This window comes from Lepidochelys olivacea (genome assembly GCF_965140295.1).
Source record: "Lepidochelys olivacea isolate rLepOli2 genome assembly, chromosome: 2".
NCBI lineage: Eukaryota > Metazoa > Chordata > Testudines > Cheloniidae > Lepidochelys > Lepidochelys olivacea.
Genome location: NC_140412.1, coordinates 138,407,643 through 138,426,718, shown reverse-complemented (window position 1 = coordinate 138,426,718; position 19,076 = coordinate 138,407,643). Strand labels below are relative to the sequence as shown.

The window sequence follows — 19,076 nt, the reverse complement described above, 5'->3', positions numbered from 1 at the left end:
ATGGCCAGCAGAGTTATGGATGATAACAAGGTAATCTTGAGTAGGAGTAGAGAGATTATTTTACTTCTGTACTTGGCACGGATGCAGCCACTGCTGGAAAACTGTCCAGTTCTGGTGCCCACAATTCAAGGATTTTGATAAATTGGAAAGGGTTTACAGAAGAGTCACAAGAATAATTAAAAGGTCAGAAAACATTCCTGATAGTGGTGGACTGAAGGGACTCAATCTGTTTTAGTTTAACAAAGAGAAGATTTCAGGGGTGACTTGATTACTGTCTGTATGTACCTTCATGGGGAACAAATATTTGATAATTGGCTCTTCAGTCTAGCAGCGAAAGGTATAACACAGTCGAGTGGCTGGAAGTTGAAGCTAAACAAATTCAGAATGGAATTAAGGCGTAAATTTTTAACAGTGAGGGAAGCTAACATTTGGAACAATTTATCAGGGTTGTGGTGGATTCTCAATCATGGACAATTTTTAAAACAATTGGATGTTTTTCTAAATGATATGCTCTCGAAATTATTCTGGGAAAGTTCTCTGGCCTGTGTTCCATGGATGATCACAATGGTCCCTTGTGGCCTTGGAATATATTAATCTGACCATGTTGGAATTTATGGATGCTCCCTACTGGGGCTGGTCATTTGTGTTCATACATTGACTAGCCTGGAAATTAGATGGATTTCCCTGCCTTTGTAGATATGATGGGCACATTCCTAGGCTGGCATAAAAATCAGAAGATGCTCCCTACTGGTATTAGGGGAGCTGCTAGGAGGATTTCTATGTGCTGACTCTCCCTTTGGCTGGCTGGCTGGCTGTGCACACTCCCAGTCCAGGCAGGCAGTTTGCAGATGCTCCCTCCTCAGATATGCCATTTACAGGGACCATTGACTCTCCCTAGGGTGGGGGAGTCAAGCTGGGTTCTTTTTGTCTTGAACATTGTTAACTGTAATACAAAGTCAGTTAACTGGAATTCAGTTAATTACCTTATTAGGGGTATGCAGCCCAGAATAAAATCCTGTTCCCTCACCCAGAGGTGTGTGCGCTCTGTCATGATAATAGGAGTGAAATGCAGTACATACCTACTTTAATCACCAGAGCAGTATTACAGGTAATACTAAGGTATTATAGTAGTGCCTGAAGTCCCCAGCTGTGCTAGGTACTGTGCCAACACATAATCACAGACGGTTGCTACCCCTAAGAACTTGAATTCAAAATAAAGTAGACACACACAAAAGTGTTAAGAGAAACAGAAGCACAGAGAGGTGTGGTGACTTGCTCACGGTCACACAGCTGGTAGATGGAAGAGCCAGGAATAGAACTCAAGTGTCCTGACTCCCAGCCCAGTGCACTGTGCGTGGAACCATGCTGCCTACAGTGATGACTCAGAATATACATCAGGAGCAGTTGTGTTGGGTAAGAAGGTGCCATTCGAGCAGGCTTTACTCTTCTGACCACAACCACGTATTAAACACTGGGCCAAACTATCATTTACACTGGTATAAATCTGAAGAAACTTGACATTGATGTAACTGAGCAGATTGTGGTCCATTTTCTTTTCATTTGCAGTTACAGGTGATATTGATTATCAGATAGGAGTGGCATAATAATAATAATGGGGAGACAGTTGAATTCTTGCCCTCTGTACTGAGACTCCCAGCACAGGGTGCATTTTCTGTTGGGGACAACTTTTCACCATCAGCTTAATGTCTTTGGGCTATTGACCAGCCATTGTGTGGTAGTAGTGATAATAGTCATCGACTTAAGATATATTCAGAGCACCAACACTTACGACACATTGTTATTCCCCGGAATCATCCAGTCCCCCAGTTTACAGGTTGGCTTACCTTTAAGTCCTTCCTAAGGAAACTGGATGTTCAGGGCCAAGCTATATGGAGTTGGTTTGTTAGTCTGATGAGAAATTGCATGTTGACATTCATTAAAATTTCAGAAAGAAGCATAAGGTAGTCACAAGAGGTAATAGCTAGACCTGAGTTTTCAGGTGGGACCACTGTCAAGACAGATAACTTTTCATGGCTGAAAAACTTCGATAGCGTGATTTATATCATATGAGTTATTGATCAGTCATTACAACATTTGTTGCCAATGCTTATTAAGGAGAAAGGCAAAAAATTCAGGTATACCCATACAATGTTGAGTCCATGCTTGTAACTACACGCACTTATAATGGTTGTACTTACTGATAGAATATGAGAAAAAAGACCTCCAACTGTAGGGTAGCTATAAATGGGTCAATTAATGATCTGTTTTTCCTGGTTTTTTTGTGTTTTTTTTTAAACACCTAAAAAGTAGCTAATTTATCTCATCCTGCGCATTTAAAAATAAAGAATTAAAAAAATGCACAAAGTATCAGGGAGTAGCCGTGTTAGTCTGTATCCACAAAAACAAGGAGGAGTCCGGTGGCACCTTAAAGACTAACATAAATGGCCCATGCATCTGAAGAAGTGGGTTTTTTACCCACGAAAGCTTATGCCCAAATAAATCTGTTAGTCTTTAACAGACTAAACTGTCAAGCATTAAGATTTTTGAGAAACACTAACAAAAGCCAGTTCATTTTGCCCTTTTGTACCTTATTATATGTAATATGCAAGATTGGGCTACTGTCCTAAGATCCAACAAATGGAGTAAGGTGAGAACGATCATCTGCTTCAAGGCTGAATTTCCCAGCTTTGATTAGGTTGGGTCCTAGCCTTAATTTTTGGTCTCTCTTTCAAATTGTGACTTATAATGCCTCCCAATGGATAATCCCATGTACTGTCGTTTGCTTCTGTAGGTAGTAAAAAGGGGTGCCCTGAGGCTTCAATAAAACTGGGATCCATAGAATGATAAATAAAAGTAACAAATGTGGGGGGAAATCCCCATTTCTTCATCAGCTTTCTGTAATGGCAGGTAATAGTATATTTTATTTGTGTAAATGACAAAGATACAGTAGACCAGGCATGTTCAAAAAGACAGATAAACTCCTTGGACTACAGATTGTTTAGTGTCGCAGCACAATGTAATCTTAAGTGTCCTCTGTGTGAGCTCTAAACTTGATCCCATTTTTTCCCCTCCCCTCTCTGTCCCTATCCCATTAATACCTACAGAGTGAAAGTAGCAGCAGTAGCAATATCTCCACCATGCTGGTGACACACGACTACACGGCAGTGAAGGAGGATGAGATAAATGTCTACCAAGGAGAGGTCGTGCAAATTCTAGCCAGCAACCAACAGAACATGTTTTTGGTGTTCAGAGCCGCCACTGACCAGTGCCCTGCAGCCGAGGGCTGGATTCCCGGCTATGTCTTGGGGCATACCAGTGCAGTCATCATTGACAACCATGATGGAACAATCAAGTGAGTGTCTGGGTTTCTTCAGAAGAGAAGAGAGTTTGCACATATTTTATGTTACTTGAGCATTTTGTAAAAAGATTTATAATTAAATCAGGATTTGAGCCTTCTAAACTAAAAGTTTTTGTGAACTTCCAGAAGGAAATGGACCTCACGTGTGATGAATTCCTGGAAAATATTTGGTGTGTCTTAGTGTCAGTAAAACTGATTTATAGGTTGGAAATTTGCTATGATAGAAATGTTTAAGAAACCCATGCAAGTATTTTCTTTATTACAAATGCTATTTAGCTTTCCTGAAATGATACCTAATGTTACTGAAAGAAGACTAATTATGCACTCAAACTTAACCTTTCCCATAATAAAAGAATCAAGAGACCTGAAATGGAAATTAAGGCAAACTTTAAATGGAATAATTTATTAAGAATTAGGCATTTCTATTAATAAGAATAATAAACTATAATTACACCAATTAGAATGAGATTACCGGGGCTGCCAGTTCTTATGCTTTAAAGCAGAAAGATGGTTGTTGGCATGAAAGTATATTTCTCCCCATACTGTAGTATTGGAAAATTGGATGATTTATGGGGGGGTTTACATTTGTATCTGAAACATTTGTCATTGATCAGTGTTGGAGACATAGGCACCGACTCCATGGGTGCTCCGGGGCTGGAGCGTCCACAGGGAAAAAATGTCGGGTGCTGAGCAACCGTCAACAGCCCCCTATCAGCTCCCCACAGTAGTTCCAGCCTGCTGGCAGGCCCCACAAACCAGAGTCTCCCCTTCCCTCCCAGCACCTCCCACCCGCCATGAACAGTTGTTTCGTGGCGTTCAGGAGGCTGGGGGAGAGGAGCGAGGACACGGTGCTGTTGGGGGTGGGGGTGGCATGGAGGCAGGAAGGGGCCGGATGGGGTCTTGGGGGAAGGGGTGGAGTGGGGGCAGAGCTGGGGGGTCGAGCACCCCCCATCACTTTGAAAAAACGGCACCTGTGCTTGGAGACAGGACAGATGGGCCATTGCTGTGTTTGACTAACAGTTTCCATGATTTTATGAAAGACTTCGCTTCATAGGTAAGATTCCATACATTACAACGCTTCTCATTGATCTTTCATTTTGTCTACAGTTTTAGACAAAGGCAAAATGTCTCTTATACTTACCCTGCATCCTTTAATTTTGTAATTTTTTGCAGAAATACACTGAGATCAAAATTGATACTTTTAGCTTAGAGGGTCACCAGGAAATCTAAGATTTCTTGAAGATATTTATGAGTTTCCTTTACAGCTCCCATACTCAACACGACTGGACTCTGCAATCTTTTCTCTCGGATATTTACAAACATTAAAATTTTCCAGTGCAAGTGAAGTTAAACAGCACAATGCCCTGCTGAGAGCTCAAAAGAGTTGAACAAAATGTTAATGTTCTGCCTTCAGGAAGTCAACATCTTGGCACACAGCACTCCGTATAAGGAAGAAATCTGAGAAAAAAGATAAAGACGGCAAAAGGGAAGGCAAGCTAGAAAATGGTTATCGCAAATCCCGAGAAGGACTTGCCAACAAGGTTTCCGTGAAGGTAAATGCTACAAGGATATGGTATTTCAAAAATGAGCCTGTGGGGTAAGTTAATATAATGGGTCAAATTTGTCTCTTGTGTAACAGCATTGACCTGAGTGGCATTAGACCAAGGAGGAATTTGGCTCAGTGAGTGTGGTTCTTCATGTTGTTTCTCCAAATTCAGAGCCTGTGGAAGTGATCCTCCAGTTTGGGGCTGTGAGGCCGTTCCAAAGTGAATATGGGGAGAGTGGTATGGGTGCCAAAACACTGAGTTGCAGCTGCTTCTGTGCTTTTGTGGGTATGGCTAAAACCCATCACCATGCTAAAGCTTTTTCATTTTAGACCATTGGAAATAATATTAGTTTTAAGAATGTTACTTGAAAGAATTAATTATTTCACTTTCTCTCTTTTTCAGCTTCTCAACCCCAACTACATTTATGATGGTAAGTTGTTCTAATAATTAAAAGCCATCGTAACCATAGTTTGAGGAAAACATACTTTGCATTGTATCTGCTGATGTGATTTTGAGTGTAGGAGAAACCACTCCTCATTGTTTCATCACCAGAAATAGTCACTTGCTTGATGTGACACACATCAGGAATTGACTGTATTGTGTCTTAAAAACTTGAAGAAGAGAAGGGAGAAGGGAAGGCAGTTCCTGAAGTACGTGCTGTGATATTATCTTGGAACTTTGGGCATATATCCACAAATAATAACAAATACATATTGTACTGTGTAACATACCTTTAAGAAATGGGCAAAGACACCACTGCTAGCAGATTCCCACCCACTCTTTTCCTCTCCCTACCCAGTATGGCTTACGCCTGAAAAAAGAGATGGGTCTTGTATTGAACACAGAAGGCCTGTAAAATCCACGCTGTGTTGGAGATGGGGGGCGGGGGGGAAACAAGATCTAGAACTGAGAACCCTCCCCCAAGAATGCCCTGCCTCCATTTCCTCACCTTTAAATCTAGGGAATATTAACAAGAGCACCTCAAATGCAAGGGCTGATCAGACCTACGAGTAAACAGAAAACCTGTGTGTTTGCTGAATTTTGCTAACATCCACATATTGGATGGAGTACAGCATTCTGCACCAGCTCCGGCTTCTGAGTGATCGTCAGATATAAACTCTATTCAGTAATCCAGTTGTGAGGTGATAAATACATGGATTGCTCTGGCAAGGGCCCAGATCTTGAAGAGAACATAATTTCATAGGTACCTTTAGGTTTCTTCTTCAAGGAGTGTCCCTGTGGGTGCTCCACTGCGGGTGTCTTGGTGCCCTGCACTTCTAGTCGGAGACTTGTGGTACCAGTGCCCCAGTTGGCCATGCATGTGCAGCAGCCGTCTTGCACTGCTCCGAGCAGACACCCCACACGTGGAGCCAACCGCCACCCAGTTCCTTCTCTCCTGCCCTTGGTTTCAGTCAGAACGATGGCAGTGGCCTATGTACTCTCATATTCCTTTCATCTCTGCCCTTTTCTCAGTTAATTTTCCAGATTGTTTCTCTCTCCATTCATTTTTCTTTCATTTTCACATTAAAAAAAAACAAAACTTTCCCATTTTTGTCCCTGCCTCTGGCAGGCAGCCGCCAAAGAGGCATTAGACCGGGACTGTTCCCATTTTTCATTCAGCTAGCCTCTCAGACATGCTGGGCTTTGCAGGTCTCAAGTGCTGTCTGACCTGCAGACTCTCAATACCAGTGACTGACAGCCAATCGCAGTGTGTCCGTTGCCTGCAGGGGGAGACACACGTTACCCAAACGTGTCCCCACTGCAAGAAACTCACAGCGTGGACAAGAAAGGCCAGGGACCTCCAATTAAAACTTTTAATGATGAGAGATCCTCCGACCCCGAGTCCAAGATGCCACCTCACCAGTTCTCACCTTCAGCTGCCTCAGATATGGGGTCCTCTTCAAAAATGACTGCTAAGGACCCTGGTCCTACCAAAGCCACAAAAAAGTGGTCTCACTCCTCTCCAGACCAGGATTCACCTCCAAAAAAGCAATCCCCATACACAAAAACTGCCTCAGTATCAACAGCACCCAGAGCACCGGACCACGAGGCACTGGGCCCGTCCGGTACCGAGACATCCTGAGGAGCAAAAGACCCTCTGCGGTCTCACTCTCATAGCAGCAAAACTAAGCCTCATTGGAAACCTCAGGCACAGCGCCGCACTCTGGTGCCACCTGCTGCACCAATACAACATGACAAGTCTGCGGCACCGACGCTCCCTCTGGTTCCCAGCCTGAGCTTGCCTGTGCTGATGGCACCGAATCTCCCGGTACCTCAGCAGTTTGTCAGCCATGCAGACCTCCTCATTGCTTCCACCTGCTCTTTGGTACCGATGGCACCCTGGCCAGAGTCAGGGCCAAGCTTTATCGTGACACTCACTGACTCTGCCCCTCCTCTCTCCAGTGATGAAGAAGAGGAAGTGGAGACAAGAGTGGGCACACCTCATCACTCCTCTCCTAAACCTGGACCCACAGGGCGTGGGTTGGCAGCCCTCACAAGGGTGTCTTCTCCCATGGCCTTCCCACTGCAGTGGTCATACTGGGACTCCTGGGTATTATACAGAGCCCAGGATACCCAGCCATCCAATCCACCCAGGTCCAGGACACAGTGATCATCTCCATCTGCTCCAGCTTCCCCAGGACTGCTGGAGGAGGAAGCTGAAGAATCTGCGGACAGGCCGGAGGGTGACACCATCCCAGCTTCATCTCCAGATGAAACAATAATGCCACCTCCCCCCACATTGGGAGATGATTTCAAATCCTTTCAGGATTTGTTTAAAAGAGTAGCTGATTCATTAGACATCTCATTGGCTGAGTTACCAGAGACTCAACATAAGCTGACAGACACATTGCAAACTTCTCTATCAGCCAAGATAGCACTACCCATGAATGCTGCCATCATGGCCCCAGCAAAAACAGTATAGCAGACTCCAGCCACAGCCCTACTTTCTTGTAAGTGATCTGACAAGAAGTACTACATGCCGGCTAAAGGAGCTGAGTTTTTGTTTACTCACCCTACTGCAAACTCATTGGTGGTAGAGGCAGTTAATCAAAGGGGGAAGCAACGTCAAACCAAAACCACCCCTATGATAAAGATTGGAAACACCGAGACCTCTTCGGCAGGAAAGCCTCTTCATCAGCGACCCTCCAGTTGCACATAGCAAACTATTCTGCATTACTGGCCAAGTACACGCACAACATTTTTTTTCTCAGATGTCATCTTTTATTGACCACGTCCCAGGTGACAAAAAAGAACAATATAAAGACGACATAGCAGAGGATTTCCTCATCACCAAAACTGCTCTGCAGGCTTTTCTGGATTCTGCTGACACAGCAGCCTGCTCCATCGCCACGTCGATTGTCATGCGGAGGGCTTCATGGCTCCATCTGTCCGGCTTCCCCAGGGAAGTTCAGGCAACAGTAGAGGACTTACCTTTTGAGGGGAAGAAATTGTTTGCAGAGAGCACAGATGTCTCCTTAAACACCCTGAAGGACTCCCGTGTGACACGAGGGACACTTGGAATCTGTATCCCTGCATAGGAGATTCCTACGATTCACTCTGGGCAGCCTACACGACCAATACAAGATACTTCCTTTTGGCCTCTCTATGGCCCCAAGGGTTTTTTTCCAAAGTACTTGCCATTGCAGCAGCACATCTTCGCAAGTAGGGTGGGACCATATTCCCCTATCTAGACGACTGCCTGCTGAAAGCACCGACATACGATGAGGCAGTTCACACCACCCTAACCCTATTTACAAACCAACCTACAGAAATCCACCCTGACCCCAACCCAACAACTGGACTTTTATAAGGGCACACCTCGACTGTGTCATGGCATCAGCACGGCTACCCCAACAATGGTTTCTTGCCTTAAGAAACTGTGACAGGGTCGGGCCGGATGGCTACAGGAGAGTAATAGAAGGCAGATATGTTAGCCCCAGGTTAAGTAGATCCCTTTTCCCTGGGTAAGATAACAGGGAAGGTTCCAGAACAATCAGGAACCTTCTGGAGACAATTAAGACAGACAAGCTGATTGGCTGCAGGTGTTCTAATCAAGAAGCTGCTAGAATCAATTAAGGCAGGCTAATCAGGGACCTGGGTTTTAAAAGGAGCTCACTTCAGTGTGTGGTGTGCATGTAAGGAGCTGGGAGCAAGCGACGCTAGGAGCTGAGAGTGAGAATGCATATTGTTGGAGGACTGAGGAGTACAAGCATTATCAGACACTAGGAGGAAGGTCCTATGGTGAGAGAAGGTTTTGGGAGGAGGCCATGGGGAAGTAGCCCAGGGAGTTGTAGCTGTCGCACAGCTGTTCCAGGAGGCACTCTAGACAGCTGCATTCCACAGGGCCCTGGGCTGGAACCCGGAGTAGAGGGCGGCCCAGGTTCCCCCCAAACCTCCCAACTCCTGGTCAGACACAGGAGGAGTTTACCTAGACTGTGGGTTCACGAAAACAGCCAAGCTAAGGGCTGCCGTGAAGCTCCAAGGCGAGCAAATCCGCCAATAAGCACAAGACCCACCAAGGTAGAGGAGGAACTTTGTCACAAAACCTAATCACAACAGTAAGACACAGCCCACAAACATTCGCCAGAACGTGCCTACAACTTCTCGGACACATGCTGGCTACCACTTTTGTCATGAAACAAGCCAGGCTGCATCTGAGATGTCTACAAACCTGGCTTGCACTGTATACATTGCTCACACACACCCAATCAACAGACTGCTTACAATGCCCAGCAGAGTGAAAGACTCGCTCACATGGTGGACAAAACAAACAAATGTCTGCTGAGGCCTTCCCTTCCAAAGGGAAACCCCATCAGTCACTGTCACCATGGACACCTCTCTGGTAGGATGGGGGACACACGTGGCCGACAACACCATCCAGGGCCAATGGTCCCTAGAGGAGTCAAATCTCCACATAAATCTACTGGAGCGCCAAGCAATTCAAAATACCTGCCATCACTTTCTCCCCCGATCTGCAACAAAACTGTCCAGATTCTCACGGACAACTTGGCAACTGTTTTATATAAATCGCCAAGGAGGGGCCCGATCTTACCTGCTCTGCACAGAAGCAGTCTGCCTCTGGCAATGGTGCATCTCCAACAACACACATCATGGCATCCTACCTACCTGGAAACCAGAATGCCACAGCAGACAACCTCAGCAGGAACTTCTCATGGACATATGAGTGAGAACTAGAAGCACAAATTCTGCAAACTATATTCCAACAATGGGGATTCCCCTCAATAGACCGTTTTGCCACAACCCACAATGCCAAATGCCCACAATACTGCTCCAGAGCGGGACCAGGACACAACTCATCAGATGGGAGGCCCCGCTCTTGTATGCCTTCCCCCTGATCCCCCTGTTGAATCATGTCCTTCACAAGATCAGACAAGACAAATCCAGAGTCATCTTGATTGCACCAACATGGCCCATACCAACTTGGTTCCCATACCAGACCCCAGTGGCTATCAGATCACGAACCCTTCTCCTCCTGCCTCACCTGTGGACACAGGATACCTCTGTCACCCCAACATTCCAACACTTTGTCTCTACGCATGACTAATTCAGGGATGACAGAACTCCAATTACGCTGTTCCAAGGAGGTCCAAAACATTCTACTTAACAGCCGATGTCTCTCCACACGAAAAACATATGCACACAAGTGGAAAAGATTCTCCATCTGGTGCCGAGACAAGCAAATCATTCCACAGTTGGCCCCGTTACCCACTATCCTTGATTACATATTGACACTCAAAAAATCTGGCCTCTCGACTAGCTCATTCAGAGTGCACTTATCAGCCATCACCACCTTTTACGACAAGGTGGACGGACTCACGGTCGTCACCCATCCACTGACTAAGTGCTTTCTCAAGGGTATAGAGAATACTTACCACACATTAACAGACTCAACCCCTATGTGGGACCTCAACCTTGTTCTCTTTGCCCTCGTAGGCAAACCCTTTGTACCACTAGTGACCTGCTTGTTCCTACGCTTAACCAGGAAGTTTCCCTTTCTAGTAGCTATCACATCAGCACGAAGAGTGGGAGATTTGGGTGCCCTAATGGCACAACCACCTTATACCACATTCCTCAAGGACAAAGTCATCCTATGCCCACACCCTAAATTCATACCCAGGGTTGCCTCCCTCTTCCATCTCAATAAATCCATTTACTTACTTGTATTCTCTCCCAAGCCACACAACAACAACAGGGAGGCATCCCTTCACACGCTAGACATCCACAGAGTGCTGGCATTCTATGTAGAGAGAACAAAAACATTCAGAAAATCATCCAGGCTATTCGTATCCACAACAGAACGATCAAGAGGCCAAACCATTTCCAGAGACTTTCTAAATGGATCTCTAATTGTATCAAACTATGTTACCAAAATTACAATCTGCAAGCTCCTTCTGGACTTTGCACACACTCCACTAGAGCTATGTCCACGTCCATAGCCTTTCTCAGACATGTATCTGTCACTGATATTTGTAAAGCAGCTACCTGGGGATCGCTCCATACTGTCACCAAACACTATGCCCTGGAACAGCAGTCAGCTGCAGACGCTCACTTCAGTCTATCGGTGCTCTTCACTGTACATACATCAACTACGAAGCCCCTCCTCTCCACCGAGGGGCACTGCTCTTCAGTCACCTAAAGTGGAGCACCCACAGGGACACTCCTCAAAGAAGAAAAGGTTTACTCACCTTGTGCAGTAACTGAGGTTCTCCGAGATGGTTGTCCCTGTGGGTGCTCCCACCCTTCTCCCCTCTGCTTCAGAGTTCTGGCTTGATCCTCTGGGGTAGAGAAGGAACCGGGTGGCGGTTGGCTGCGCTCATGGGGTAGCTGCTTGGAGCAGCGTGAGATGGCTGCCGCGTGTGCGCAGCCAACCAGAGCACTGCTATCACAAGTCTCCGACTAGAAGTGTAGTGTGCCAAGACATCTAAAGTGGAGCACCCACAGGGACCACCTTCTTGAGGAACCCCAGTTACTGCACAAGGTGAGTAACCTTCTCATCCCTTCTCATTCCTCAGGGTTACTCAGGCTCATCCTGACATTAGATTGGACTTGGTTTCAGATGAATAGAGTTACACATGCTAACACTTTTTTTAAAAAACCCAAAACCTCAGCACATCCATTTAGATCACTCGCTGTAGCATTTACTCAGGAAACTCACCTCAGACAGTGTTTAGTTTTCAGTTAGATCTCTGTGGGTAACATAAGGAATAACAAGGGCAAAATGTTTTGCCCAAGTTCATGCAGAGAATGGTGACGAAGGATTAGAACTCTGCGGAGTCCCCGTTGCTTGGTCTAACCACTTGACACTATAGGCTTCAATTGGACATGTAGAATAAGTATTTCAAGGGGAGAGGGAAAGGCCCCAAACTTGTAAATGCAGTGCTTTATCTTGGAATGATGGGAGGGCAGGATGAAAGGGTGGTAACTTCAGTCCACTTATTGTAATTACTTTTCCTTTTGCAGTTCCCCCAGAGTTTATAATACCATTGGGTGAGGTCACATGTGAGACAGGAGAGACCATCGTTTTTAGGTGTAAAGTCTGTGGTCGCCCGAAAGCTTCAGTAACTTGGAAGGGTCCTGATCATAACACCCTAAGCAATGACAGTCACTACAGCATTTCATACAGGTACAGTAGTGTGTTCGCTTGTTTCAGCATTCTGAAGGAGAGAGTTCTGTGGAGAGCAGAATGACTTGTTTTCTTGAAAGTGTGGGGCATTGCCTTCAGTCCCATTTTACTTTTTCCATTCCCTCCCCCACCCCCCAAAATAAATAATGGAGTTCAAATTCCTGTTTGTGCTTTGACTGCACATAATAGGCTTTAGCTGCCAATCCTCCAGTTTGCTGCTAATCCAGAAATCATACAGTGTTGGGTGTGGATGAGTGTATGTTTGTTTTGGACAAGGGCATTAGAGGTATCTTCACGCTTCTTGAAAATCTCAGGAATAAACCATAGTCTCAGCAAGCAGCATTAATGCAGGATTTGTTCTGTAGGAGTTCTAGAGGAGGACTGCAGGGAATTGTAATGGAGTGTAGCTGATCTAAAGGTTTTGTATGAAATGTTTCATGTCTTTGTGAAACTACAGAGGAATCACTGCTGGAAGGGCTCTGGCTCTTTATCTAAACCAGAGGTCCCCAAATTGTTGCGTGCCTCCCTAGGGGGCATGAAGGAACGTTTGGGGGAGTGCAGCTGGGGCCTGGGCCAGCCCGCACAGGGGGTGGGGGAGGGAGTGCCACCTGTCTTCTTTCCTGGCTCAGCCCTGGTTTCAGGCCCCCCCCGGTGCCAGGGCTACTGGCCTTGTGCCCAGAGCTCCACCCCGGTGCCCTGGCTGCTGGCCTCGCTCCCAGGACCCCAGCCGAGGCTCTGCTCTCAGTCGTGCCCTCAGCTGTGGCCCCAGCCTTGGCCCCTTTACCCCGTCCATGTATCTCCCCTCCCCCGCCCTTGGGCCATGGCCCTTCTCCTGGCCCCAGAGGTGGGAGGGGGCACGCAAGGTAAAAAGTTGGGGGACCACTATCTAAGCATCATTGATTTCAAAACAAGGGGTTAGAGTTTAAGGGCCAAATGTAGCCAATTTTGAAAAAATCAGTTAAAAGAAGTTTAAGATATTGCATCTGCTTAAGTCTGCCTGGCAATTGTTGTGACTCCATCACACTTTCCTAATTTATTTATTGTTTTCTTCTCCCCTGCTGCTGTTAGAGACCCACACCAACTGGGAGAACTGTTTAACTGGTTACACACAAAGGGCTGTCAAATGCACAAAGTAAATATCCTGAACAAATAAAGAGGAAATAATAGTGAGGTGTTTATTGAATAAACTTTCAGTTATTGGAAACTTTAGTGGTACTTGCAATAATAGCAAGTAAAAATTGGAATGCAGAAGTGAAATTTTCTGCTAGTTAGATGTTTGTCCTTTCCACCAAACACAATCTCTGCTCCAGAGAGGCATAAAGCTGGAATAGAAGAGGTTTTGCGGGGCTGAGGTTCAGTGTCAGACCTGAATGAGAAGCTGATACAGTGCTGACACCTGACTCAAGCTATAGTTATTAGTTCTCTATTTCACAGTCACTAAATTCACTTATTTTTGGTGACCTTTTTTTTTTTTAAACACAGAGGTGGTGATTGAATGAACTGAGAGTAAGATTAGTTAAATGTTGCTAGTCCTTTTAAAAATAAAATAAAATCCAGTGTTTTCCTGACACTAGATAGTCAAGCAAATGTTGTGGCAGAAAGTTTCGTTATGTTTTAAGCAATTGGATGACACTCAAATTTGTCCCGTGGCCAGCCTGGTGATGGAGTGACAACAACAGTACTCCTGAGTGTTTGGGAAGGAGGGTTGTACTGATCTCTCCGCCAGAGGAGGGCAGTATTAAATGGTTCCATAGGGGACTCTCTGACACAAAAGTTGCTACAAAATGGGGACTTCAGTATGGCAGGAGAAAAAGGAAATTCTTGATCTTCAGGCGTCAGAGGGTTTGCCAACAGGAGACCAGTTGTCAGATGAAGATTTTGATTCTAATGTGAGTCTGCAAGATGTCACTCTGAAATGCTCAGAGCTAGGATATACCATTATTTAGTGGAGTTGGTGGGCGTGTATTGTAAGAGTGCTGAATTTGAATGTAAGATGCGTTGAGAGCTGGAGACTTCTAAATAGGACATGGAACTCCCTGATTGATTCTAATGTGTTTTGCAGTGATTTAGGAGAAGTATCCTTGAAAATCATTGGTGTGACCACAGACGACGATGGTATCTATACCTGTATAGCTGCAAATGATATGGGTTCAGTTTCATCTTCAGCCAGTCTTCGAGTTTTAGGTGGGTTTGTCTCCTTTGCCTCTTTTCATCTGATAACATTACCAGCAGTCTTGGGTTTCATAGGATGGCTATACATTATCCACAGTATGTAGAAAACCCTGGCCTCTGAGTTCATGAAATTTAGAGGTGATTTATGTCTATCTTTTTCACGGGATATGTGGTATTATATGTGAAAAAAAGCATAGAATCAAATGAAGTAAAAATTATAAATGAATCAAACTGTACCACAGAATCTCTATGGATAGAAATTCCATGCTCTAATAATAAGAATATATAGCGATAGGGATATATTACCGACCACCTGACCAGGATGGTGATAGTGACTATGAAATGCTCAGGGAGATTAGAGAGGCTATTGAAATTAAACACTCAGTAATAATAATGGGGGATTTCAGTTATCCCCAAATTGACTGGGTACATGTCACCTCAGGACGGGATGCAGAGATAAAGTTTCTTGATACCTTAAATGGCTGCTTCTTGGAGCAGCTGGTCCTGAAACCCACCAGAGGAGAGGCAATTCTTGATTTAGTCCTAATTAGAGTACAGGATCTGGTCCAAGAGGTGAATATAGCTGGACCGCTTGGTAATAGTGACCATAATATAATTAAATTTAATATCCCTGTGGCAGGAAAAACACCACAGCAGCCCAACACTGTAGCATTTAATTTCAGAAAGGGGAACTACACAAAAATAAGGAAGTTAGTTAAACAGAAATTAAAAGGTACAGTGCCAAAAGTGAAATCACTGCAAGCTGCATGGAAACTTTTTAAAGACCCCATAATAGAGGCTCAACTTAAATGTATACCCCAATTAAGAAACATAGTAAGAGAACAAAAACTTGCCACCATGGCTAAACAACAAAGTAAAAGAAGCAGTGATGGCAAAAAGGCATCTTTTAAAAAGTGGAATTTAAATCCTAGTGAGGAAAATAGAAAGGAGCATAAACACTGGCAAATGAAATGTAAAAATACAATTAGGAAGACCAAAAAAGAATTTGAGGAACAGTTAGCCAAAGAATCAAAAAGTAATCGCAAATATTTTTTTTTAAGTATATGAGAAGCAGGAAGCCTGCTAAACAACCCGTGGGGCCACTGGACGATCGAGGTGCTAAAGGAGCACTCAAGGACAATAAGGCCATTGCGGAGAAACTAAATGAATTCTTTGCATCAGTCTTCACAGCTGAGGATGTGAGGGAGTTTCCCAAACCTGAGCCATTCTTTTTACGTGACAAATCTGAGGAACTCTCCCAGATTGAGGTGTCATAAAGGAGGTTTTGGAACAAATCGATAAATTAAACAGCAATAAGTCACCAGGACCAGATGATATTCACCCAAGAGTTCTGAAGGAACTCAAATGTGAAATTGCAGAGCTACTAACTGTTATCTGTAACCTATCATTTAAATCAGCTTACGTACCAGATGACTGGAGGACAGCTAATGTGATGCCAGTTTTTAAAAAGGGCTCCAGAGATGATCACAGCAATTACAGGCCGGTAAGCCTGACTTCAGTACCAGGCAAACTGGTTGAAACTATAATAAAGAACAATATTGTCAGACATATAGATGAACATAATTTGTTGAGAAAGAGTCAATATGGCTTTAGTAAAGGGAAATCATGGCTCCCCAATCTACTAGAATTCTTTGAGAAGGTCAACAAGCATGCTGACCAAGAGGATCCAGTGGATATAGTGTACTTAGATGTTCAGAAAGCCTTTGACAAGGTCCCTCACCAAAGGCTGTTACGCAAAGTAAGCTGCCACGGGATAAGAGGGAAATTAGTAACCAGTTAAAAGGTAGGTATAAATGGTAAGTTTTCAGAATGGAGAGAGGTAAATAGTGGTGTCCCTGAGGGGTTCTGGGACCAGTCCTATTCGACATATTCATAAATGATCTGGAAAGGGGATAAACAGTGAGATGGCAAAATTTGCAGATGATACAAAATTAAGACCCAAAGTTAAGACCCAAGCAGACTGCGAAGAGCTTCAAAAGGATCTCTCACAACTTTGTTTGTGACTGGGCAACAAAATGGCAGATGAAATTTAATGTTGATAAATGCAAAGTAATGCACATTGGAAAACACAATCCCAGCTATACATATAAAGTGATGGGGGTCTAAATTCGCTGTTACCAGTCAAGAAAGAAATCTTGGAGTCATTGTGGATAGTTCTCTGAAAATATCCACTCAGTGTGCAGCGGCAGTTAAAAAAGCGAACAGAATGCTGGGAATAATTAAGAAAGGGATAGGTAATAGGACAGAAAATATGTTGCCTCTGTTTAAATCCATGGTACTCCCACATCTTGAATACTGTGTGCAGGTGTGGTAGCCCCATCTCAAAAAAGATATTCTGGAATTGGAAAAGGTTCAGAAAAGGACAATTAAAATGATATGGGGTATGGAACAGCTTCCGTATGGAGAGAGATTAATAAGACTGGGACTTTTCAGCTTTGAAAAGAGATGGCTAAGGGGAGATATGATTGAGGTCTATAAAATCATAACTGGTATAGAGAAAGTAGATAAGGAAGTGGTGTTTATGATTTCTCATAACACAAGAACTAGGGATCACCAAATGAAATGAATAGGCAGTAGGTTTAAAACAAATAAAAGGAAGTATTTCTTCGCACAACGCACAGTCAAGCTGTGGAACTCCTTGCCAGAGGATGTTGTGAAGGCCAAGACCATAACAGGGTTCAAAAAAGAATTAAATTCATGGAGGATAGGTTCATCAATGGCTAATAGCCAGGATGGGCAGGAATGGTGTCCCTAGCCTGTTCGCCAGAAGCTGGGAATGAGCGACAGGAGATGAATCACTTGATGGTTACCTGTTCTGTTCGTTCCCTCTTGGGCACCTGGCACTGGCCACTGTCGAAAGCAGGATACTGGGCTAGATGGACCTTTGGTCTCACCCAGTAGGGCCATTCTTATATTCCTTCGCCAGTAGCCTCAGCAAGGCTGGACAGATTTCAGAAGTGAACTAGTTTGGGGCACCCACAGATGGTAATCCTGTGTGGGAAGAGTTGAGTTTACTAGTTCCTTGAGTGGCTCCCAGCTTGGCCCGGTGAGTCAGGAATCCTGTAGTGATTTTCTTGTCCCAGTTGGCAGTCTCAGTGGCTACCAATACCAGCTGAGATCTGTATTGAAATCACGTTTTCTAAGTCTGTATTCTTAATGCCATTTTGGGCGAAAATTGTGTCATCTCAGAATTTCTCAAACCCACAAGAGATCAAACACTAGTGAGATGTCCCCTTTGAGCTCTTTTTCAAAGCTCTTTCACTCTAAATAGGGAAGGCCAAATGCTTAGTGGCGCATAATTCTTCATCTCCCATTTCTCAGATCCAAAAACCACACAATCCTCTTATGTGGCCCGTCTAACACTTTCAAGCAGTATCTTACTTCAGGATCTGAAATAAAGCAGATTTTTTAAAGCATGTATGTGGGGGAATAAAGGAACACTAGCAACATAAAAATGACTGTTTTACTTCAGGATCTTTTACCTACTATAGCTACATGTCACTGTTTAAGATGAGAATATTTTTTCTGGTTTGTTTACTTTATGCTTTTGACAGAACATACATAACAGTTTCAGTGTTTTGTTAACAAATTTCCCTTTTTTTAAAACGGGTCCTCCACCCAGCAGTTGGGAAGCAAAAGACATTTTTAAAAACATGAAAAATTAAGTAAAGTGGTAAAACAAAAATTGGTAGGTGATTTGGGCAGGTGAAATACCTGAAACTACTTAAGTCATTTTTTTAAATTGTCAAGCTCATGTTTTGTCATTGATTTGGATACAATACAATACAAACCTCTATAGATGCCCATTCTGTGCTCTGTCCATTCCATAAAATAAAACACAAAATGAAATACAACAAAGGACTGCTCATCCTACCCTTGACACATGTGCCAGCCAATATGGGGACTATGAAATAGACTTGGGCTTCCCCAAAGCCTGTGAGGGGAAAAAAAAGGATGAGTTTTGTAGAGTGTCTGGAAGCTTAAGTCTAGGCTCTGAAATAAGTGACCTCTTAGATCACCAAGTCTCAAACCACTTAGGGTTTTATAGGCAACATCACCACCACCACTCTGAATTGTATTGGCAACCAATGCAGATCTCATAACGTGTGCTCCTGATACATAACTCCTTTCAATAAAACAGTCAAGGCATTCTGCACTATCTTCAGATTTGAAATAGTCTGTGTATGTAGCCCAATGTTGAGAGTATTGCAGCAGCCTGGTTTTGAGGTGATAATGAGGTGGGCATAATTGGGGCAGGCTAGTTCCTCATTGGAAAGGAAAGTCCTGCTTTTCTCACTAGGTACCTGTGGGGGGAAAAGGCCTCTTGGCCATA

The 19,076-nt window shown here is 44.2% G+C and overlaps 1 protein-coding gene across 3 annotated transcripts in view; it reads left to right on the top strand.

The window, feature by feature from the left end:
- Positions 1 to 19,076, top strand: part of TRIO (trio Rho guanine nucleotide exchange factor) — a 401,689-nt gene that overhangs the window by 374,394 nt on the left and 8,219 nt on the right. For 2 of the 3 annotated variants that reach the window (XM_084621487.1, XM_084621488.1), the window contains exons 49-53: positions 3,105 to 3,352; positions 4,773 to 4,911; positions 5,308 to 5,335; positions 12,388 to 12,550; positions 14,613 to 14,734. In XM_084621487.1, the coding sequence (XP_084477613.1) occupies positions 3,105 to 3,352; positions 4,773 to 4,911; positions 5,308 to 5,335; positions 12,388 to 12,550; positions 14,613 to 14,734 (700 nt within the window). Of the gene's footprint in view, positions 1 to 3,104; positions 3,353 to 4,772; positions 4,912 to 5,307; positions 5,336 to 12,387; positions 12,551 to 14,612; positions 14,735 to 19,076 lie in introns of those variants that run through there. The other variant, XM_084621489.1, reaches the window with a different exon arrangement.